Source organism: Larimichthys crocea, chromosome XV (assembly GCF_000972845.2).
Source record: "Larimichthys crocea isolate SSNF chromosome XV, L_crocea_2.0, whole genome shotgun sequence".
NCBI classification, from domain to species: Eukaryota; Metazoa; Chordata; class Actinopteri; family Sciaenidae; genus Larimichthys; species Larimichthys crocea.
Genome location: NC_040025.1, coordinates 17,822,363 through 17,847,482, shown reverse-complemented (window position 1 = coordinate 17,847,482; position 25,120 = coordinate 17,822,363). Strand labels below are relative to the sequence as shown.

The 25,120-nt window shown below is 41.2% G+C and overlaps 1 protein-coding gene and 1 long non-coding RNA gene across 5 annotated transcripts; one reads left to right on the top strand and one right to left on the bottom strand.

The window, feature by feature from the left end:
* Positions 1 to 6,213, bottom strand: gpr157 (G protein-coupled receptor 157). Its single transcript, XM_010740914.3, has 4 exons — positions 5,584 to 6,213; positions 3,072 to 3,285; positions 1,545 to 1,739; positions 1 to 1,066 (listed from the first exon to the last, which is right to left on the bottom strand). The coding sequence occupies exons 1-4, from the start codon at positions 5,958 to 5,960 to the stop codon at positions 884 to 886; spliced, it is 969 nt and encodes a 322-aa protein (XP_010739216.2). The 5' UTR covers positions 5,961 to 6,213; the 3' UTR covers positions 1 to 883.
* Positions 5,763 to 25,062, top strand: LOC113747748 (uncharacterized). Of its 4 annotated transcripts, none has more exons than XR_003463861.1 (8): positions 5,763 to 5,859; positions 12,144 to 12,345; positions 12,911 to 13,061; positions 15,053 to 15,130; positions 22,288 to 22,395; positions 22,480 to 22,612; positions 23,716 to 23,817; positions 23,946 to 25,062. It is a non-coding gene; the product is annotated as an uncharacterized LOC113747748 (long non-coding RNA). The 4 variants fall into 4 exon arrangements; XR_003463858.1 differs by having other exon boundaries at positions 22,475 to 22,612; XR_003463860.1 differs by having other exon boundaries at positions 22,472 to 22,612.
* The last annotated feature ends 58 nt before the right edge of the window (positions 25,063 to 25,120 follow it).

The following is a 25,120-nucleotide window of genomic DNA, read 5'->3' as shown; positions in this document are numbered from 1 at the left end:
TTGTGTCTATATCTCAATTTATTATATTTTAAAGAGATGGTCAAACTATTTTCTTGCACTCAAACACACATACATACACTGGAAATGTATTTTATATTACAAAATGATAATCTACCCAAATAATAATAATAAAAAAACACTTTTCAGTATCTTGCTTGAAAGGAAATGTTTCTAAACGTGACAAAAAAAGTGTATTCAAAAGTGTAATTCATAGAAACTTTTCACATAATACGTGCAGCATAATTTTCCTCTACATCAGTCATCCATGAATAACTGTCACGAAGACTTGATCATTCACCTAAATATGACAAAATGTACTTCCATGTTGCGCCATTTCCTTCCTCTAAGCTCTGAAAGCAGCATTGTGGTCAGCCATATTATAGCAAAACAGTGACTAAGCATATAGATCAAATGAAGAGAAGTACCAGAGGACTATAGTGCAGGACTTATATGAGAAGTTTCTACAGACGTTTTGATACTTTTTCTCTTCCATGAACTCAAGATGACCACAGTCGACAGACTTTGATAGTCAAAAGATCAAAATTTGTGTGTGAGAACACTTTGTGTGAATGTTCTGTAAAAGTAACAATAAAAAGCGGAAACAAATGTACAGTTGTGTTTGTGTCGTGATAATTATTACCTTAACAAACACTTCCCCATCAGTACAACACCCGAATACTCAGCGGAACAAGATGAAATCTGAATATTCATTTCACAGTGATAACCTCAGTGTGAGTGTATCCACACGCTACATGATAAATAAAGCTGCTAAACTGTTTTTCACAGTGTACAACAGACCTCCACCCTGTGTCAAGTTTCACATACACAGAATCTAGTATCCTCTATCAGTCCGGACTCGACTGGTGCTGTCTTCTTCTGCTCTCTATGTGGAGGCGTCCTGTCCCTCCAGTGGTCTATGAGGGTTGTTTTGTGAGTGCTGCCCCTCTGCTCGACACTTGGAGCAGCAGCAGCAGCAGAGCGTTGTGCAGAGACGTGCGCGGATTGGTTGGGTTAATAATACAAACATGATGCAGTTGGCTGCTCCCTGCGAGGTGTTGCCAATTCCCTGTTGGGTTCAAACAAAAGCATATAAATGGAGTGTGGCAGTAATAGATTAAATAAAATGTCTTTAAATGTGTTGATATTGTTACAAAACTCTTTATATTATTATCTCATAGACATAACATCTAATTATGAGTGATCACTTTCACTAGCGGACATTTAATATTTTTATTTGACTAAAATATTTGTTTCACTTGACAATATAATGCAATAAAACTGTCCAGGAATGGATGGCATTATAAAAGGTTTTATTTTTTATTTTATTTTGAAAGCTACTCCACTACTATTCAAAAAATAGGAACCCCTTCATAATGAATGTGTGATGATTCATAGGTGTGTCAGCATTAATCACATGATCACATTTAAGTTTAACAGCTAATGATAGCACGCACATACAACCCCAAGTATCCACACAATCTAAATGAAGCAGCATTAAGCAGGAGCAGTAAACTGTAGATTGCACTGGTTTAAAAGAAACTTACATGCAGAGTGACCAGCACTGGGTGCTGCCTGGCTGAAGAGTCAGCTAGCAGCAGTATGAAGCGCACTGTGCTCCAAATGCGCAGGGCGATGAAGATAATGGGGATGAGTGTTAGCTTCACGTCGGCCATGGAGGTGAAGGAGTGTGTTTGAGGCCTGTTGGGCAAGATGGGACGGTACTCGGAGAGGGCAGCATGCTGCGTCAGACAGAAAGTGTTTCAAAAAAAACAAAAAAACATGAATACGAGAAGCAGAAAAACAAAAGTAAAAATAAAGATAAAAGTCAATGAGATGTGCCATCAAGGGTAGCAGATCATTTTCTCACAATTTTGGAAGCTACATTTCAACGTGTTGATGTAGGATAGGAAAATGATCCAAAAACAAACAACTGCCTCTGCCAAGGAGGTTGTGTTTTTGTTTTAATGTGATTATGAATGTTATTTGTGAGTATAATATGAGATTAAGGACTTTTTGAGACAATGTTTTTTAGCCATGCTCATGGCAGACTGTAGAGGTCTGTCTGCCATGAAACTGAAATATTTTTCACAACTATTAAAAGAATTGCCATACTTGTACAGACATCCATGGTCCCAAGATGAAGAAACCACTGACTCTGGTGATCTCTTGACTTTTACGCAGAGGACCTTTTAGTCAAATATTGTGATAACTATTAACTGGATTGCCATGACATTTTGTACATTCATATCTATGGTGCCCAGAGGATGAGGACTGGTACAGGTTTGCTTATTAAACTGTGTATTTATCCAGGCCCAGATGGGGATATAAAAACATTTTCTATTTATACACACACACACACACACACACACACACACACACACACACACACACACACACACACACACACTATAAGTTGTTGTTATTGTTTTGGGTTGTGCAGCTGTGGCTGAGGTGTAGTATGGACTCTCTGAGAGTTTTCTCGTTTGGATTGTGTTATAAAATATTTATGTATTGAATATACACCAACTGGCCACTTCATTAGGTACACTTGTACAATCTAATATGATCCCATACAACAACTCTGCCATAAATTAGACTTTTATGTAGCTCATAATGTTTCAGTTTTTGTTGACACTGTCAGAGAGGTATTGATTCTAATTAATGTTTATTATTGAGGTCTTAGTGGGTGTTTTTTGGCCCTCTCATGCATGTAAATGGGGTGGCCAAAATATTAGAAACACCTCTAAATATAATGCAGCCCAGTTTAACACTACAACTGCAAACTACAACCTTTATAATAAACATAATAGTTAAATTAATACCTCTCCAATGGTGTCAAGAAAAACCAAAACATTATATGCTTTATAAAAGTTACATCTATGGCAGAGTTGTTGTATTTGATCACATTGGACTGTACAAGTGTACCTAATTAAGCTGCTTAGTGTATTTTTTAAAATGTTGTTGGAGATAAACTTCGTAAAATACACAACTCCACTGTCATTGCAATTGTGAGTGGTTTGTGGTGTAATAAGAGTTGGCACGTAGCTGGTAAAAACCTGCTTTGTTCTCACCGCTATGTGGATGTGCCTCTTGATCAGAATGTAGAGGACAGGGAGGGTGAGGTAAGCTAAGAACTCCCAGATCTTTCCAGTCAGCAGCATCCACAGGACCCGGTCAGATGCGTGTATCCTGACCCAGCACCAGCCCACCGACACCTCTGATGCATCGTAGCCAATCTTGTTCAGGGACACGGCTGCAACAGTGATGGCCAATGGAATGCCCCAGCTAGAGCATAGAACAAAGGGTTTAGAGGATTAAACATTACTTCCTCAAAATGTGAACTTCCTATCTACATATCTAACATCTCCACAAAGTTTGCACATAAATGCTTGGTGGGTTAAACACACACAAATACTGTAAAAACATGTGACACCATGTGATAGATTATCTTGTGCTTAACGCTTGTTCGTGTAACATAGTTCGGAGTACAGATGCATACCAGTTGTGTTGCTTTAGCTCTGCACATCATAATACCATAAAACGATTTCAGCATTTAGAGAACAAAATGTTTCAAAGCATTACACTTCTCTAAAACCATCACTTTAAAAGAATACTATGTTTTCATGGCCATATATGGCTGATCATTACAAATTCTGCAATTCTTAGGGCCTTGCTGTGTGTGTGTGTGTGTGTGTGTGTGTGTGTGTGTGTGTGTGTGTGTGTGTGTGTTAAGCCTTGATGAAAGGCCCTGTTGTGTGATCTTCAGTTCAATAGAGCATTTGAGAATTCACAAAAACAGCCACAGATCCAGCGTACCGAGGGGTAAAAATGTTCTTGTGTCTATAAATAGATCAATTTTACGGCGCAGCCAATCTACTCCCTTACATCTTCACAATCAATATGGACAGCTCATTAACGTGCAAAACAACAACAAAGGATAAAGCATTCTGAGAACTCAAAGTCAGGGTTTAGCTTATGATGAAACAGGTGGTCTGCTAAACCTCTTAACAACCTTCAAATAGATTTTAAATGCTTGTTTCACAAAGTTTTTATTCTAAAAAACCCCTTCCTATAGTGTAGTGTAAGGTGTATGCATGATGTAATCATCAGCTCCTCAGTATTGGGTGATAATTTTGCTTAAAATAATTAAATATGCCTTCATTTTGGCAACAATAAAAGCATTTCTGTACCTTTGTGATAATTGGAGCAAGTTGATTTTGATGTTCTTTTATTTATACTTATCCAGAAGTTGCATTTGAACACAGAGTAGCTTTTACTTAAATATGAAAAACAGGTACTAATGATGATGATGAATTTTCATGTCTACATTTGCACCAAGTGACAGCAATATCCATAAACCAGTCTATAAGGCAAACAGAAATTCACTCCTCTAACTGTTTCGCAGTTGATATCAATCCATGTCATCTAATTTCATCAGCTGCACTAAATGAGAGACACAATTGCAGAAGATTTCTAAGTGTTGCTCACTCTTCAACAGAAAGAAAAGGTATATTATCACAGAACAACATAGGGAAGCATTGTTCAGTTTCTATGCTCCGTATATCTGCAGAACACTTGAAGTATGCTCCCACTCTGGTGCCCTACAACTTTTGTCACCTAATTTTATTAAATAAAAACTTGGGACCCATCCATATCGTACTGTGATTGCGTTTTTTTTCTCATGTTTATTCTGTTTTATGTTGTTTAATGTTTAATATGTTATTTTACCCCTTTTAAGCACCGCTCTCTTTTTATATTGCACTGTGTTGTCTTATAGCATTTTGCATTTGCATTGCACAAATGAACTTGCCTGGTTAAAAAACTGGTTTATACCATTTTATGAGGACATAAGAGATTAAACTGAAGCGAGTGTAGTTTTATTTACATTTTACTGGCGCCACAACAGCTTCCATATTTGTGAAAACACTATTTAAATATCTTTCCGTATCGCCATGGCAGATAAACTCCATCCACTGGGATGGAGAGTCATGTTGTTATGGTAACGTCAGTTGACCCGCTAGGAGATGGAGTCTAAATAAACAAAACTAGCCCATTAAAACACAGGTTAAGATTAACCTACCATATAGCTAGTTCATGTGTGTTTTATGAACAAATACGCATGTCCAATAGTGATTGAATTAAACATGAAATATAGTTATTTTCTTAAAATCACTGAGCACTCGGTACGTTAACTCCGCTGCGGACTGACCGGAACGTCTCCGTGAACACAGTGTTGCCATGGAAACGTAGCTCTTGGCGCTGCGAGAGTCAGGAGTAGCTAAGTGAGGCTAACTTTAAAGGCTTAAAAAATCAGTTTTTATTTATCTTTTACTGAGCAAACTACACCAGTGCGACACATAAAGTAAGCAGAAACCTGTTCCCGCGCTCTGTTTTCCACTTTAAGGAAGCATACAGTTGCGCACTTAGCTTCTGTTTTTTTGTTCAACCGTCGTCAGCTGCTAAATATCCCAGGATGCTTCAGTTCGGCGGCATCCCGCTGCAGCTACACAAACTTGTGTTTGTTCAGTCACTAGCTCAGAAAACACTGAAATGTTAAAGTTAACAACGAAGCCACACACTTACCTGACTACGTGGAAAAACAACACCAGGCTGTCAGCCACTCTTTGGTTGGACCTCACGATAAAAACGTACAGGTAAACAGCAATGGCCACAGTCCAGAAAAAGGAGCTGGTGTTCGCGAAAGTGGATATCGCCCCCTGAACGACGCAGTCCACCGAGTCGGTGCGGAAAACTTTCCACACTCCGAAGGCGTAAGAGACGGCGGACAGCCAGTCAGACACCGAGAGGTAAACCAGGAGCTTCCTCGGAGTAGTCCTCAAATCAGACCAAATAATGAAGGTGAGGATGATGAGAGAAGAGCCCAGAAACGACAGCGCACATGTAAACAACACGACCACCTGCTCAGACACGTACACAACTGTCTGATTCCCATTTGCCATCGTTCGCTGCTGATTAGATGTGAGCTGCGATTATCTCATGGACGAGTGTGCAGCCAGGTTTGTAAACACTCCTCCAAAGAGCACACTAGTCTCTCATATTAGTCCACATTTAGGATATTACCAAAGTCTCTCCACCATATGAACTAAACACACTTCGTCCATCGCTTATAAGTGAACCAAACAAACTTTTCCTCCGTGTTTAACACCTCCTTCCCCGCTGGTGCACCAACCGGAACTAAAAGCAGAAGTCAGTCAGCTGGTAATAGGCAGACTCGTGTCATCTATTTTTGTCTCTGATGGTGATCCTTGCAAAGCTATGACAAGTTTGTGCCATGAGAACAGATGACAACCTCTAATCTTTCCATATAAAGAAGTAGTCAGAATATTATATTTGATTTTATTTACCTATTATTTTACTTACACGTGTAAATTGAAAAAAGTCATCATAAACTTTTATGACAACTCTCCCACTCCATATTAAAGCTCCTGTAAAAGTGCTTTATGAAATGCAATTTAATAATCAGGAAAGGAAATAAAACCCAAGACAGCAACACTTTTTACAAGGCTTGAATGTATCAGTATTTCAAAATAATTTAGAAAGACAATCGGAAGCCAGTGGAATAAGGTGATGTTATTTTGTTCTGTAAAGTCTCAGTAGCCAGATCTTTTGTCATTAAAAACAAGGCAATTCCCGTAGTCTGTTCTCCTGAAAGCACCAGTAGTCATCCCCTTAAAATATCCTTTGCACTGAATATTTCCATGACAAAAATGTTAATAATTATTTTTGGGGTTAAGTGGATGAATTGCATGCTCAATAAAACGCCATGAAAATTGAAAAATGCTAATCACAATTTATGAGAACCCAAAGTGATGTCCTAACACTGCTGGTTTTGTCCAACCAGTGCTGCAAATAAAAAAAAATTACAGTTATATAAAACAGAAAAAGTGGCAACTGTGATTGTTGCGTTTGTCCGGTAAATGATTGGAATTATTAACTGAGTATCAAAATTGTTGACGATCAGTTTGCCAATTGAACGATCAATTCGTTTAATAATCATTTCAGCGCTTATTACTGTAATATGAATATTAAGGTATTCTGCAGAACATCCTAACTAAATCATCAGATTTAAAACAGTTGGAACAACAATAACGACACAGGTGAAGCACATTAATGCATTATTAATTAAACAAATGTAAGCTTTGCATTGTAGGAAAATCTGAGACTGTCACCTCAGTGAACGGGGCTGTCCCAAGATTTTCTAATTTAATTATAATACAAATTTAATTAAAATGTGCTGCTGGTTGTGGTCACCTCTTAAAGTACATTTCCTTGTTATCAAACCGTTCCTTGGGCTCACACTCCCCCCCCCATAATAAAGTATTTATGACATTTTTGAGTAATGAGCATCGCGGGGCTTTGTGTCGAGCAGCTGTTAATTCTTTTGTGACCTTATAATTGTGGTTTTCCAAAGTGTGTTAAGATTTAAAGCTGTAAAGCAGTAACCTTGTGTGAGAGCGGGATTTGAATGCTTCTGCATTGCTGCAGCCCACAAAAACTGCATTCCTTTCTTTGTGTTTGCAGCAATGCAGTGGTACGTTGTCTTTTTTTTTTTTTTTTGTCCTGCGCTCTGCAGCAAACAAATCTGCATTATCATCACAGTCACACCACCAACTATCAGTTTTACAACACACAAAATTGTCCAGTGTTAACATTAAATCAACCGACAGATTTTGTAGACAAAACATTTTTTTTTTCAATCTTAAGTCAGCACACTATACATTAATCTCTGTCTGTGTTTAACCGTGTGTGTCTGTGGAAGCCTAAATTAGTGTGCACCTGGCATCCAGGCCGTTCTGCCTCATCTGCACTCATTAGGTTTTCTGTTGTGCGCTTGGCAACATCATTTTCTCAAGCATCTTTAAGCGCTTTTGCATATATGCAAAGTGGTTTATACAACACAAGTTTTTCACAATTACAAAATACATGTGTACTGTGAAAACAAACAAGGCAAATGAATAAATTGGTCTTTATGTAACTTTTATTTATCCTCTTTTTTACAGTTATAATTTATGACATCGAGAAATGATTAAGCTGCAACTGATAAATTAGGAATAAACCATATTAATTATTAATCTGTTAGCATCCAGATAAAAGTGCCTATAACTCATGAAGCAAAATTTAATTTGGAGAAAAAAAAACAGCATGCGTTTGCGACTGAAAAATAAAGAATCTCATGTGTTGAGCTGTATTTTCTGAATGAAGGGGGTTTGAGACGATGTAGGTTTTACAAAATGCTGCAGTGTGTGATGGACAAAAGCATGCTGGGAGTTTGCTTTCTGTCACAAGATGGCAGCAGAGGATCATAAAGGTATAACAGAGTGTGGAAGTGTGTTTCTTCGATCCATTGTAAGTATTGTAGAGGCTGTTAACAGAAAGGTCATGCTCTCAGTTGATCTGTCTTCAGTTAATTATGTATCAGGTCCTTAGCTCTCGTTAATTTCTACCGTGTCAGCACACATATGTAAAAACTTACAGTAGCAGCAGGATCCATGTTTGCTACAATGCTGATGCACGCTTTTCTCCCTGTGTCGGCTGTGATCCCAGGGCCTCATATTGCGAAGAATTTCTGCGGCAGTATACTTGCTGATTGCTTCGTTCTCACTCCTCACAACAACCAGCTAAGACACTGCCAGAGAAACACCCACAGGAGCCACGTCTGACCGTGCGTCGCTCCGCCTGCCTCTCCTCTCCAGCAGGAACCAAACTGGTCTCTGCCGTGGCACTTCCACCTGTGAGTCTGGCAATGCGGACGCTCACACTTTTCATGCCCAGCTTCGTGGTGGTGGTTGTTGGAAGGCAGCGGCCTCACACTATAAGCCCCCTGGGGGTGGCGTGGTCCTATGCCAACAGCAGGAAGCTCTGGAAGAAGAGTAGGAATAATTATTGAATAGCATTTGATTCATGGAATAAAAATAGTTTGACTGATAAATTTTAATATATATGATGGTTGGATTCTTTTTTTAGAATTCTTAAATTTAAAAGATTTAAAGAGGTGCTCTCGCCTGCCAACTCAGCTTTATTTCACTGCGGTACATTGATGAGTCTCCGCTCTGCTGCCCAAAGTGACCCAAACCTTGTTCCCGAACATACTCTTGATACTCTTCTAGCCTTTTGTGCAGCACCACTTCAAGTACACACAACTTGGGCAAACACAAACACCCCCAAACTAAGAATAGACTTTGCAGTGACTCATGATTTTGCAACAAAAAGCTCAGTTTGATTTAGCACTAATCTATTTGTGTGCATGTGTATGTCTACGTGTGGCTGACGTGTTCACATGAGTACCATATCATGCGAAGGGTCCGTGTGGTTATGTACTTAAGGGACAACAACTAAAACCCCTTCGCTATCAGTTGCGCTTGCTCGCTGCAGTGCTATTTTTGGGTCGGCTGACCATTCCATACTGTCCTCTCCCTGTGGACTCTGATTTGCTGACAGGACAACATGGATACTAGCGAGCGATCTGCAGCAAATGAAGGTGCGGAGAATTATGAAGGAGATAGAGAGGTGTCCGGAGGGATGTTTGGAAAAAGTACAGATGAATGAACGTCCTCTATCTGATGTATCTCCACCGCTGAGATCCGCAGTAAGGCTATTTGTAGCTCCCCTTTCTGCTTTTTGTGTCTTTTATGACGCATTTTTAGTTGTATAACTGGAAATTCCTCGCTTGATTGGTGGTTCAGAGCATTTTGACCTTATCTGGTTTCAAAGAAAGAATGACATATTTATAAGAAAAACATGACGCTCTGATCTAAAGTTCTGACACAACATGCCCTGCTGATTTAAACACTAAATATTTATTTGTCCGCCCCTGTCTTACACTCACTGATGTCCACTGACAAACACAGGAACACCTCGTGTTCAGCGGCCAAACAACTGCATCCGTGTGTCTTTGTGGCCAGCCAGACGCTGCCTTCACTGACCACATGATGACAGGAATTCCTTCCTGCTCAGAGCTTGATGTAATCCCTAATACAGGATTGAGGAATGCCAGTGAAAACAACACCCTACTTGCTAAATGAATGAATGGCTGCCTCACTGCATCACACAGCAGGCAGCAGCAGTAACAACAACAAGCCTCGACTCTAAAATCTGACCAGCCTCAGGCTGGGTTCAGCCTTACTGACAGAATTGTGTCTTCCTATTTCTGTATTTCTGGCCAAACAAAACAAAAAGTTGTGGGAAACGTGTTTATAAATATAGGTGTGAGGTGTGGGTGAATATGGGGACCTAGAAGTACATTTAGATATTTATATGTACTGCAGTGACATAGGTATATGCTTAAAATATAGATATTAATACAGAAATACTTGTAACAGATTACTTGTGTCAAAAAAGAGGGAATATTCATCATCAGGAGAGGGAGATAGTGGTGCAAATGTGATTGAGAGCTACAGACATACTCAGATAAAACAGCATGGCTGCAATTCACGATTCATGAACGGTTAATCTGCCAACTATTTTCTCAGTTAATCAATAGATCATTAAATTATTTGTGTCTTCAGATGTCTTGTTTTGTCCGATTATCTCTAAACACTAACAAGATATTCAGTTTGTCAATTAAATTACAATGGAAATAAAAAAAAAAATCACATATCGATTAATCAACTATCAATAAAGATACATTTTTTGTCAGCTCAACATGATAAAAGTTCTATAAACTGGATATTAAACTTATATTTGACAGCTGCTAAATACTTAATAAAAGATGATGTGCCTTGTTTACTTCAGATTGTACCAAATATTCTTAAATAAATATTTACGCTGTTCATTAATGAGATAATTCATATTTTCCCAGATTGAAATCATACTTTTATTCATTAATAATACTAAAGTCAGTTGTATATACAGTATTAATGTTATAAGATGTTAAAAACGACCAGACGCATTACTGAAAAGTTTAAGTAAGTTTAAATTTTTGATACAAACCAATAATTTTGTATCGAATTTTAGCTATTTTCTTATTGGCACCAGTGTCAAAACTTGAACAATTGAGGTTCTACATCACTTAAACATTTGCATATATTCTTTTATATTCTTGTATATTTTCTGTATTCTATATATTTTTCTGTATATTTTTCTATATATGTTAAAATGCACAGTCTTAGTATTTAATGAATGTCTGTGACACGTTCAACCTACAGGCAGAAAATATCCTCAGCAACACGTTACGTCACTAAAACACAGAGATACCCCTAACCCCTGACCCATGTACGCTTCCTGGATCCCTCCGGATGCTAAAGAACACCCAGACATCACCAGCCCCGCTCACTCGCCCCTCCTCGCTCCTCTCCGCTGTGCATTTCTTGTTCATTTCAGCTAACAACGCTCAAACAGTCATGCTTCCCTGCTCCAGTCCCTTTCCACAAACCTAATCATCTTACGGCCAACAATGACACTAGTATTTACAAAAGAGTCATGTTTCTGAACAATGCTACACATGATGGCATGGCACGGTGCTGGAGCTTAACCTCTCCTAAAGCTTATATAACATAAGTATGTATATTGGTTTTGCTTTTTTTAACATTTATTTTTAATTTCAAATTAACAATTTCAAATCAACACCGGAGTCATTTGAAGTTGATAGAAAATGATTAGAAGTAATAAAAGCCTGATCACGACATTTATTTTCTACCTTTTGCTGTAAGTTTTTGATCTTTTTCCAGGGGGTGTGAAGGTTTCATCAGCGTTCACTTATCAGTATTGTATGTCAAACTGCACTGTGTTAATAATTCAATGGTTTTGAGTCTTACCCACAGTGCACACTACCCCTGGTTACCAGAACACAGAGTTGCCCCAGTAACTATCTGCAGGCTTGACCACACAAAAGTAAAATACACAGATCATAGCACATAAGACACTAAATGGTTATCATATGATGATAAATGTATTTGAGTTTTGACTGTCGAGGTAATGAGTAACATTTAGCTCTAATGTGTGACAACGTGGTAACAAGCTTACTGTCTATCTGCTTGCCTCTGTACAGTACGTGTGATCTAATCACACTCACACACTTCCGGACTCAAACACTGATGATAATGAGGCTTGTTTTGTTTTTTAATCTCCCATCATAGCTGTATTTTAGCAGATACTCTTCATCTCTTTGGTCTCTGCCTTTTCAGGGAGGAGAGGCGACCTGCTGAGTCTCCTGATGGAAACCGGCTTTCATTTTGAACAGAGGAGAAAACAATAACAAAAACAGCTGTCCTTCTCTGTGAGGATCAAACTGTGGTCAGACAATGATCCCCGAGTCCCTGGAGACTTGTGAAAGGGTCACCGGTGGTGCTCTGTCTGTGTGGAGGTTACTGTGCCACTGTGTGATTGGTAAGTGTGTATTTGGGTGTAACGCTCTTTGCATTTGATAACCTTTTGTACAGTTACCATGGCATCATGTTAGCATCAAGACTCGGCTTGGACGCTTTCATAATACCTAGAGCTGCACACATCAGATGAACATTTTCTCATTTATACTGAAATCAATCTACAGGCCTTATTAAGCACATGTGAAGGCCGCGTTTTAGCACCTTTTGATTTCCCCACACTAATCAGTGTTTCTAAAGTTTTAATTCAAAGTGGAGGTGGGTTGTGCTCCTCTCTGCAATAACAATTAACCTAGACGCTCACAGGAGTGCTCAGATGTAATATTATATGTCAGAGGCTTTAATTCGCACACAGTTTTGACACTCACCACAGGCAGCAGCGGAGCTCCTCCATCCACGGTCGTCTCCAGTGAGTGCAGTCCGGTGTGATCAGCAGGAGTCTGTCCACGGGTGCTGCAGGGCCCTCATATTGTGTGGGTCACTTCACACTGGCAAACTGTTGACCACAAGCCTCTTCTCTCTCTTGCTGTGTCTCTGTGGATGTCTCTCTCTCTCTCTGCTTCACTCAGGCAACACAACAAGTCAAGGCATGTTCCAACACGCCACCAACAGCCGGACCTGGTGTATGAGCCTGCTCCTAAACCAGAGGGGGAGGAGCAGAGGATCAGAGAGGGGGGAAACCCAGAAAAAAACCCAGCATGACTCAGCCTGCTTTATTTGGTTAGCATACACAGCTTTTACTTTGAATACTTTGAGAAATGAAAAAGTCACTGTCTGAAAGATTGAGTCTCTGTGTGACATGGTGAAGTAGATTTCTTTACAAAAGCAGGGTTGATTTATTGACAACGGCAACTGGCTGAAAAAGTGTGAGAGATGAGAGCATTTTTTAAATTGGACTGACTTCTCAGCTCATCTTTCTAATGTCATAGACCATAAAGCACAGTCATGCAGTGACTTCTTTTCAGTCTGTCTTCTGTCTGTCTAACGCTAAAACCTGAATGGATGCGGGCAAAATAATATCTTAGCTACAGTATATCTGTTCATTCAGACTCTTATAAGAGGTCGTTTTTTATGTTTAATACAGCAGAACGGATAGTTTATAGATGCTGTAACCGGGCACCAGCACAGCATACTAATGTAAGCTGCTGATTCATCATATTGTTGTGCACTGTAACCCACAGTAGGTCACATCAATTGCAGACAAACCCCATCAATTTGAATTATAAGACTGAGAAGCTTACGGTATGCATGTGAAAATATTTATAGCATTTGTGAAATATTCATATTTTCCTGGATCTTTGGTGTTACGTCAATGTCAACTCTGAATCTAAAGCAGCGGAGAAAGAATCGTCTATCTGATAGATCGGCGAGATATAAATGTAATACATCAGTCACATTATCAAAATGTGCAGAATCATCACCATCCATGAGTGCTAACTATGCAGAGCCACTCTGAAGCTAGCTGGGTTTCTTTTAATTATTACTAGAGGAGGGCTGATGCCCGTTCATCACTGCTGTAGTGGAAGTTGATCACTAGGCAGATTCTGGGTGCAGTGGCAGGAACCAGCTCAGCAAAACTCACCTTCTCCAGTATGGTTTCAATCTGGCTTCCTGAGCATCTCTGAAGCACCGTACTCTACATGCTCTCCACTGCAGCCCGTCAACTGACTGATGACCTTATCAATGAAAGAGCAAAGTCACTATGATGCTATGCCCAGAAGGAACCCAAAGCGCTCCCAGCTCTGCTTGGAGGTTTGTCTGAAAGCAACTAGAAAGCAACTTTGTAGAAGAGCAGCAGAGGCGTACTCGCCTGCAGATAGTTGCTTTAATTTATTAGAAGTGGTGATGCGGCACTGCACTGCACAGCAGTGTTTTGACAAAGTGCCAGCAGTGGTTTCACCAACTGAGCTTGCTTCTTAATTTATGGAAGCATGAAACTATCTGTTTGCACAAGAGCGCAATATGGACAATCATTCAAGCTAGAACGCTCACAGGAAATTATTCTGTTCACTTTAATAGCTAAATCATCACTTAAAACTGTCATTTAGTCATCTACCCTACCTCGGACACAGACTGCAGCTGAGGCCTCACACTTGCATCTGTGTTAAGGAGGGGGGTGGAGGGTGGTTGCGGTGGGGGGGGGAGGAAGGAACCCCTAGCCCAGCAAGTTCAAAGCTTGCTGCATTGATTACATCATCGGGACTCGAGTGCTGGAACGGGACAATGCACCATGGAGGGGTGGGAGGGGAGGGGGGGCAAACCAGCTAATCTCACCATTGCGTCCCTGTGGAGCTCTATGAGCAGTATGTGTGTGTATATATGTGTGTGTATGTGTGTGTGTGTGTGTGTCTCTTAACTCAGCTCAGTCCGGTCCAGAGTAAGACGGCCTGCCCTCATTCACATTTACCACCACTGTGTCACATGACTGACTGTCTGTGTCTGAGACGGAGAATGATAGTCTCGATGTGCATCCCTGAGTGTGTGTGTGTGTGTGCATGCATGCGCGTCTGTGTGTGTGTGCGCGCGCTATTAGAGGCCAGCACTGCAGGAACTCAGCTGCTGCAGGACACTGCAGGATTGCTGTTCTGCTGCTAGCTCACTGGCTTTTTTTCTCCTCTCCCTCCCCCCCCTCTCTCTGTCTCTCTGTCTCTCTCTCTCTCTCTCTCTCTCTCTCTCTCTCTCTCTCTCTCTCTCTCCCTATATTCACTCAGGCAAATTGCTCAAGGAGGATGTGAGAGCATGTGCTGCATACTTTTTCAGCAGGGGAGATGGTGGTGGTGGTGGTGATGGTGAGTGGAGGAGAGAAGAGGAGGAGGTGGAGGAGTGAGGGGCAGAATCACAGAGGTGCAAAGCATGCCGGTGAGGCGCTGTGCTGGGCAACTGTACCTCTGAGAGAGACTACAGTAGAGAAATTGGAGACGAGGAAGGAGGGGGGAGGGAAGAGGAGGAGAGAGGGTGGGAGGTGGGGGGGAGGGCAGAAAGTGAGGCGCAAGGAACATCAGGTGAGTGCGGCAATTTCCTTTGCTGGCAGTGCAGCACCCACCCTCAGTGAAAGTGTGTGAGCAGAACTGCAGATGTTCTTAGATGATGTCAGGCTCCGGATGTAGTGCGGACCTCATGTACAGTTTGCTATCACTCTGTTCCCCCGCACTCGCCCGCCTGCAGCGGGGGGGGAGGGGGGGGTGAGAAATCCATAGGCCAGAGAGAGATGCTTCTGCCTCACAAAGAGCCGGCTGACTATGCAGGGCCAGCTTTTTCAAGGTCTTAGCACAGTTACCTGAGGTGAACTCAGCGCTAACCGAGCCTGCGTACAGGCAAACTGAACTGCCAGAATCCATCATCCAGACAGGTTTCAGAACACAATTTTGAATACTGACTCACTTCTATATGAAGTGTTTTCGCCCACAAACTATTTTTACACGGCCTTTGAAACAGCTCGCCGTGGAGTATAGACAGTGCAGTATGGTATAAAAGATATAAGTAGCAACATCGACTTTTAAATCAAGAGAGTTGCTGAGATACTGCTGCAGCTGCAGCACAGATATCACCGCTAAGAGTGGCTCTGCTCTGAAAGACATTTCTGTTTTTATCCAAGAGACAAATAAAAACTTAGCTAAACACATGCTCAATCATATCAGTACTTTTATCAAACACATTTTGTGCTAAACTCTCCAAAAAGAGTCTGAAAAGAGCCACACTCTGCCCTGGGATCTACTTTCAGGACAGCAGAAAAGTCCCAGTAAGCTACAGCACAACTTCATTACTGCACCATAGCTCCCCTGTCCCATGCAGGCCACTGTAGCCTCATTCTCATTTCCGCATTTCAGCACTCACACACTGACAGCACAGCCAGAAGCACTGATACAACAGACCTTTCGTACCCAGTTTCCAGCATCATATTCACAACTAACGCATGCTGCTAAATATAAACCCACAACTACCAGAGAAATATAGAGAGCTTGGGACTGTCTGTTCTCTAGAAAAAGCGGAGTCAGCAAAGATGAAAGTGTCCTCCAGCGGAGGGAACTCTTTGCATCCTAGTTAGTTTTTTTTTTTTTTTTGTCCTTGTGTCAAATGGCAAGTCCTCTCAACCAGCCGCTATCTGACACGCCGGCTGCTATTTCCAGCCTGTACCATGCGTTAAACATGGATGAGGGAGCAGTAGAGCCTGACTGCTAACTGACTGACTGGCTGGCTGCTGCCTGGTTCTTACTGGTGCAGAGGAGGCTGACACTGATGAGACAGAAGCAGGCAGGAGCTTCAATACTGCAGGCATGCACACCGACAAACGTATATCAACTCCTGTAAGGCTGATTTTAGAAGTGTACTGTCCCTTGCAAAGAGATGGGCACATAAGGAGACAACACACAAGGTAGATAAGACAAGAGAGGAAATAAATGTATACCTACAGAGGAGTCTCGGATAGCATCGCACACGGGGTGGAGAGGAGGAAAACTTCTCTGCACTCACTCTGAGCCTCTGGTGATGTGCCTTCATGGCGCGGCAAAGTTGACTGCAGCATTGCCTCCTGAACAGAATGACATTGTTTGCACTCTCTCTCTCCCTCTCCCTCTCCCTCACTCCTCCTCCTCCTGTACACGCTCGCTCCCCCTCCTCTTCTTTGCACGCTCGCTGGCAGCACAAACTGCACAGCTCAGCAGTGTTCCCCCACTGCCGCAGCAGATCCTGCATGAGCTCTGCGTATCTGAGTGGGATGGGACTTTTAAAGGGGAACGCAACCTCCAGGGTCAGTGTGTGTGCACATCTTCAGTCTGCCCTACTCTCCTCCCATGTCCTCCTCTGCACCCCCGCCTCCCCCTTTCCAAACACCCCTGAGAATCATCAGTGTAAAGGACTCCTCACAAGAGAGACCCCCCTCCATGCACACATAACTCTACCCCCCCTCCCTTTTTAAATTAATTTTCACACTACAGCAAAAGCTGCTTTGAGATACGAGTGTGCTCAAACCTCAATGAAGAACAGTTTGATCCACAGAGAGGCCATCTCCTCTAGTGTGCTTTCAAAACTTGTCACAATATGTCTGGAATCTAGTTGTCTGGATTTCTCCTGATATGTGTTGCCAAAAGATATATTTCAGGCCGTTGAATTTTAAAAAACGTACACGTAAAATCAGAAAATGTGACACAAAATTACACACTTGGTCAACGCGTTTATGTCGAAATGATCCTTTTTCACCTGCGATACAGTACAAAAAAAGTGGTTGTGCTATTAAACTCCTAAGCAATAGTAAAATATACCATATTTTAACATGACACGAGGCACGCCACGGGATTATTGCACACAGATTGCCGCACATTTTGACAAATGAGCAATAATCATGCAGTCAATAAGTGAACGTCACTTATCTAAAAGCTGCTATCTCAACACTCAAAGTTTCCCAATTCTCAAAGGCACAAAATCCCCTTCAATAAAGTGAAATGTCCTTAATCTGCAATCCCTATTACCTGCTTTACATTACCCACAATGCACTGCTCCACTGGTGCTATTCTGCAGTGCGCTAAAATATGGGAAAATCTTGACCAACCGAATTTGTCTTTTGCGCGTTGCACAACTCTGCGAGAGTGAGATCATCCATCATTTAGTCAGCCAATAAGGTTGAACTTCTCTTTCTGCAATGTCTTTGCTTCACAAAAAAACGCACTTGGTGGTTCACTTTCCCAGCGTTTAGCGATGACGTTTGCAGTGCATGGGCTTTGTATAGATAATGGTGGCTCCATTATAAATTCTGTGCGTTTGTAGGCATCAGCAGCATCTTGGCTGCTCTCTGCAGCAGTGCAGCGCTCTGCTTCTCACTGCAGGAGAGCCAGGCTGTTTTTTTTTTTTGTTTTTTTTAACTCCTTTTTTTTTTTTTTTTTTTTTTTTTTTTGCATGACTTTGTTCTGCCTGGGCCTTCAGGTGAACCCTGTGATCTTTCGTCCTCTGGTGCAAAATTAGAGCTCTATGATGCATCTAATATTAACCCTGAACCCATCAAGTCTTACCCGTTTTAAGCACATTAGAGTATTATATATTATATCGGGGCCTTTCTCTCTGATTAGCCTCTATGTCTGCCCTTATAAGATACACCACTGCTGGAAGAGATTGCTGAATCAGTAAAACTCACATAATGGAGCATCCTCTGACTGTTAGGGATCTGCTGCATGAACCTGTCCATACCAGTCAGTATCAGTATGAATCATAGGTATGCATCATGCAAAAACTGTTAGCTGTCAGCTGAGAGCGCAGCATCATCCCCTGCATGTGCGATCTGCATGCAGTGCTGCTACTGCATCAGTCTGCCGAGCCTTGCAGCATCTGTCCTCCCTCTCTCTCTCTCTCTCTCTCTCTCTCTCTGTACTCTGTGACACCAGGGAAAATGCCCCCACCAGCATATCCCTCACATAGCAGCCATTCTCAGTAATGGCATCCCCTGTGATGAATAAGCCATGAGGAGGGGCCGTTTTAGTTGTCCTATTAGATTACCTCGCTATGCTTTACCTGGCTACTGTCACCTCATCGCCTCTGGCTTTGCACTCTTGTTAATATTCTCTCTTGTTAGCCCAGCCAAGGGCATAATGCGTAAGTGTATGTTAAGGCTCATAGATCATATGAGTGTAGGGATTCAGAATCGAGTCATCGTCTATGCAGTTCATTGAATATGTACACACACACGGCTCTCACTCATGTTTATGGTTCACATTATGGTCCGGCTGTAAGCGTTTTTAAGTTTATAGGAATTGTTTTCTTAAATACGTTAATGCTTTTAGGTTTTTTTGTGCTTTTATATCACAGCAGGACATCGTCAATACCTTATCAGACATGAGCTGTAACCAAAGTGAAGTAATGCTCATCTGGGGGGGAAAAAAAGGTTATCTGTCAAGTAAGGACATTCTTGACATAGGTAGACAATGGAGTCAGGTCTATTCCATCATCGAGTGAGTTTGCGTATGTCTTTTTTTTTTTTTTTTTTTTTTTGCCATTCACAGCCCATTCCTCGGCTCCATTGATCTGTCCGGAAAAGATAATAGACACATTGATTTACAAGCTCAGCAGCTCGCTTGGTTTACTCATCAATTCAGACTAATTCTCAATCTTCTTCAGTCGAGGAGAAGAATGCCTTGACTGACACCCGACTTCTGGCTCTTTGAAACCTTTTGGGTGTGCAATGTAGCAGAATGTATTTCTGAAAATCTGACAAGATGTAAAATAAAACAGTGAGCATAAATGATTAGGCGTTTGTAGGGGGTAACCTCAGGGGAAATCTGACATTGCCAATGAAAAATAAAGTCAGAGGGGAGGTAATTGAGGCTAGCTAGCAATAAATTAACTTCACAAAAATCTTTTCTCTCACTGCTCATTTTAAGTCAGCCTGCCGTAAAGATACTCTGAATGATGGGATTTTTGTAGAAGAAGGTGCGTTGTGTGTTTCACTGCACCAACGCTTCTTTGCTGACCTCATTTTGTAAAGCTGTACAGATTCCTCCCAAGGCCAAGTGGAGTAAAAAAGACACACTGTCATCGACAGAAACAGGTCAAATGTGGTCGTACTGAAATGACTGTAAGCACACACACAAGGACAAACAGTTTAACTCTTAGAATTGTGACACAATACAACAAATGCATTATTCCAGATCAGTCATTTATTTCACAGAAGCGAAAATACTCTTTCAAACAAGCACATACGACATTACTCACCATGATTAAAAATTCAGTTTTGACTTGGAGAGATGGAACAATCTTCCCATATCATGGCTGGGCTGAATTTCACTTCTGAAAATGAATATCCTTCCACTATTGCTGTGTCCAATACAATTGATTCCCATCTTATTCAATCATAAAATAGTGAAAAAACTTAATGGTTGGTTTAGTTCTTTTATCTGGAGTAAACGTAGACCACGGATCAGGATGTCAGTGTTGCAGTTACCAAGTGCTATGGGTGGGCTGGATCTACCAGATATTAAGAGATATCAATTGAGTGCCCATCTAAGATACATAGCTGATTAAAGACAATGCTTCGTCAATCTGGCTTGATATCAAGAAGTCCCTAATCAATTGTCCTCTAAAAAATCTACTTTTTATTGATAAACTGAAATGTATTAAAAAGCTTTGCAGCAACCCAGTTACAACTAATACTGTTAGAGCATGAAGGATTATACGGCATATGAAAGGCAGATCAGGGCTTACGTCAGTTTTCACACCGATCGCTGATAACCCTGACTTTCTCCCAGGAACCTTGGACAGGGCGTTCAAATGCTGGACAGCTAAGGGAATTTCTTCCCTGGGTGACCTTTTTGCTGGTCCTACCCTCATGACTTTCAATCATGTTATGGAAAAATATGGCATATCAAGAATGATCTTTTTCGTTATTTTCAGGTCAGAGATTTTATTATAAAAGATACATTTCTGCTTGCTGATATGAATGTCACACAGATAGAGAAACAAGTAATTCTTTCTCATGGCAATGCTCTCATTAGAACCTTTTATGCCGGTCTGAGGGATTGCTCAAATCTCGGCGCTCGGACAGAGCTGGGTGTTGTGATCACTGAGGAGATGTAGGAGGACATCTGGGATAATGCAAGGAAAATAACTGTTTGTAACCGGACAAGAGCGATGCAATTTAAGATACTGCATAGAGTGCATGTTAGTCCAAACCTCTCCAAATACAGAAAGCATGTTCCTCCAGTTTGTCTTAAATGTAAGACAGAAATTGGTGATCTTACTCACTGTTTCTGGTCCTGTGTAAAAATATAAAAATATTGGAGTTGTGTCTTGTTTGAAATACAGAAGGTTCTAAAGAAGGACCCGGTTTCCTTCCTTCTGGGTCTTCCCAGTGATCATGTAACTGATGTATTTCAGAAAAACTGTATAATGTTATTACATTTTGTGCCAGGAAAATTCAGCACTGGATCTCAGATAAGGGCCCCTCAGTTGTGGGATGGCATAGGACAGTAATGAAATACATACCTCTGGACTTTCTCACCTGTCTTCTGCACTCCAAAACTCTCCAACTCTCCAATGCCTTTGAAAGAATATGGAAACCATTTCTTGTCTGTATATTAATGTAAATATTGAAGTATATGTAAGTTTTCAATCAGTTTTGAAAGGCAGAGCTCGACGCGTGAAGCGTATGAAGTGTGCGAGGACAGTAGTAAAAGGTCTATGATGGATTGACATTATGGTGAGTGGCTGAACTTGTGACAGCTGACTGCTCTGTTGTGAGTGAGCAGCAGCTCTGTCAGTGTCAGCAGCAGCCAGTTCGCTCTCTACACTGGTGCTGTAACAAAGCATAATACAGAGATCAGCCCCAACTGAGGGACACTGCAACTGGGAAGCGTCGATTAGGACTTCACAGACCTGTTTTATAAATATCCCTATGTGATATTTCTGTTCTATACATTATGTTTGTGTGCTTACTGCACACAAACATAACAGATTACTGCAGTTACAGTAAATGTGAGCACTGTAGGGCAGGAATGGTAAATATTTATGTGTAGAGAGCGAAGACTTTGGACTTTGTTCATCTTATCTCTGACGTATATGCCCATTAAGCTGTAAATCAGCTAAATTACACCTGTAAATAAGTTTCACAGCTAAATTGCACTTCTTTACTTGGAGCATCTTCAAGGCAGAGGCCAGTTTATACCAATAAAAAACCCCAACATGATCATCTTGAAAGCACTGAAGGAGCTCACTTTGATGAAAAATATCCTCCTCAGGGAACTGCCACACTCCATCACTGTAATTCTGCTTTTTTAATGAAACATTTCTGTGATAGGAAGGCAGAAAAACGCCCTTTGTTTAATAGAAAAATGTGAATATGGCATAAAGACTCCACTCTACTGAATATAATCTCTAGTGTTATTTGTGTGCCATTTCCATCTGCAGGGATGGCGAGCAGCTTGTTATTTTGGTCTTTTTCCCTGCTGCATTGTGTTCTGCGTTCCAGGTTCTTGGAGGAGTGTTACATATCCTCCACAACAACTCGTGTCATCTGGAGATGTGTGTTGACTCCTGGCCTACATTCACTACTGCCATTTGTTACCGTCAAAAACAGGTATAGTGCACAGGGACAAAGGTAACTTATAAGCTCCTCCAGAATGGCCTGTTGATGTCTATATCTGCCCGTGAAGCAGTGCAGCAGCAGCAGAAGCAGCAGCGTGGCGATTCCTGACATACTGTATGCACCGTCTTCACCAAGAACCCTGCAACTCTGAAAGGTCTGCTGCTTAATGAGAGAGTCGTGAACCGGAGGAGCGGGCTCATATTCAGAGGTAGTGTAAGAGAAGACAAAACATTTCCTTAACTGATGTATTAGAGTATATTGTATGTTATATATTATTTGATTAGTACCCATAGGGATATATAGTATCCCTAGCAGTGTACTGTAACTATGATGCATGGTGCAGATGTCCAACAATGCTGTTTTTTGTATGACTCACAGTTCCCTCCTCTTTTACTGCTGAACTGTTTCTAAGTTTAACCTGCTCATTCACCGGATGGAACGATAAGGCTGGAGATGTACTATATTTCTACTATTATAGATATTTTTGTCAATGAAAGATGGAAACTAACAATGCATATACATATTTTTGTTATAACACTCTGTCCCTAGCTGAATTAGTTGTTGCTGAAGACGTCTATCTAGATGGATCATACATATATATTGTAGTTTTAAAAAAGGCTCATTTTCTTAAAGAGTTGGGCATTGTAGTTTTTAGCAAATGTTATTCAAACAGTACAAACTTCTACATATTTTCACTGCGTATTCATTTGTACTAGGTGATGAGTATTTTTGGCAGAAGGAGGATTAACTCTTAAGTAAACTGCACAATACATATCTGTGTTTGTGCTTGTAATGGTGTAATGGTGTTGTCACCTATCTTAATGCATCTGACAATAAAAGGCAACACAGTTAATATCAGAGCAAATATAATAATATTATTTAAAGCACCCAGAGCTTAAACAACTGCCACAATGTCTTTTTTTCCGATCAGATGATTCTACAACATGTAATTTGATCTGATTCGATCTGATATGCTGGAATGTTATTGCAGCCAATATGGATCTTATTAAGTTGAACACGTATCGGCCATGACACAATTGATCTACTCTAAATACAGCGTTGTTGTCAATGTCTTTATAAAAAAAATGGTGTCTCTACTATCAGTTACATTCATTCACTAACGGGTCACCAGCTCCATTTTTAATGCCACAATAATCCCTGGCCATGCTATCTTTATAAAACCTTACTGATGAAAAGGTTCAGGCATCAGAGAGGGGACTGGGAAGCAAAAATCTGGGTCTGTGCATCCTTCGCTATGATAATGAAGGTCAATTAAAACAAAATGCCACTCTGCTTGTATGTCTCTGAAAGGTATACCAAGCTCACACGTCATCTCATCAAAGAACCCGCCTTTCTCAGTGTCAGTTATAACACTTTCATCCACCACAGCCCCGAGAAGATGGACTGGCAAAAGTGAGTTCATGAAATTTATAGTTCAAGGAAGCTCCATTATTTGTTGTAATTTATGAGTGAGATTAGAAAATATAACATCCATTTCTTTGATTCATGTTCAAAATTTTTGTTCATACCCCCCTCTGCAGATCAGGAATGTGTTGCCGCTGCCAATTTACATCCTGGACGAGTCCCACGCTGAGCTTGTGGACGCATACTTGCCTTATGGAGGCAGCCAGGAGAGCATCAACCACGTGAGAGCCTGTGTGACGGATGAGACTGCGTGACGGATGAGACAGGCCGTCCTGTGGCCTGGATCCTGTCTGACGAGCTGTGTGAGCTGAGGATGGCCTACACCCTACCAGAGTACAGGCGGGCCGGTCACCTCCTGGTTCTGTCTCTGTCTCTGATGCACAGGATGAGCTCCATGGGTCTGCCCATCTACTGCCACATCCACCAGCTGAACCGGGCCACTGTTAACGCCATGACCTTGCTCGGCTTCACTGCCTGTCCCAGTATGGAGAACATCTCAGTGCTGCTAATATGCAAAGACAAAGTTTGAGTGAGCCAAAGAAATGACAATAAAGTCTGCTGGATGAGTGAAACTACAGTGGAAAAAAAAATAATTTATTGTAAAAGTGGAAAATGTAACAATTACGCTCCTTGATCTATGATTTCTGTTTCCCTTCAGCACTGTGGAGATACTGCACTTTAGACAGTTTAGTCCATTCTGACAGCAAACTGCAAGTAGAACAAACTCAAAAATAACATTTTCTGTAGCCTTAGGGTGGATGTGATGAATATGGCAGGTATGCTTCTCCTTTTTATTCACTATATATATATATAAAGCTATATGAAATATACCATATGTAAGAACAATACATATTTGTCTTCAGTTTGACCCTCTGTCGTGTGGCGAGCGGCTTTTCTTGAGAAAAAGAACCCCTTAATCCGCAGATCTCCCAGGGAGGCTCTCCTCTACCTGGGACCCTTCCCCGGAGGTGTGCCGTTCCACTGCTGATTGCCTCTCTGTGTTTTAGCAGCAATGCACCATTCAAGTCTGCAGGCAACTTGACAAATGAGCAGCGATCTGAGCAGAGGGGATACTCGTACTGCACCACACATCCTGTCCCATCCACATCCCCCCTGTCCCGCAGTGGTGCACCTCTCTTCACTGACGCCCTTTCTTTACTCTAAACCAGCTTCTCAAAGTCAAACGGCACGCGTTAAATACATGTTTGCTGACGCGTGTTTATGCACGCACAACTGAAAGAGTGAACTCTATCTTTTTGTTTTATTTTGTAGCATTAAACCTGTTAATAGA

Bases quoted from the DNA above. Each gene is read 5' to 3' on its own strand.
- gpr157 (XM_010740914.3), bottom strand. From the start codon at position 5,960: ATGGCAAATGGGAATCAGACAGTTGTGTACGTGTCTGAGCAGGTGGTC. The intron at 1,740-3,071 runs GTGAGAACAAAG...TGTCTGACGCAG, and splicing joins AGAGGCACATCCACATAGCG to CATGCTGCCCTCTCCGAGTA. The intron at 1,067-1,544 runs GTAAGTTTCTTT...TGAACCCAACAG, and splicing joins CAGTGCTGGTCACTCTGCAT to GGAATTGGCAACACCTCGCA.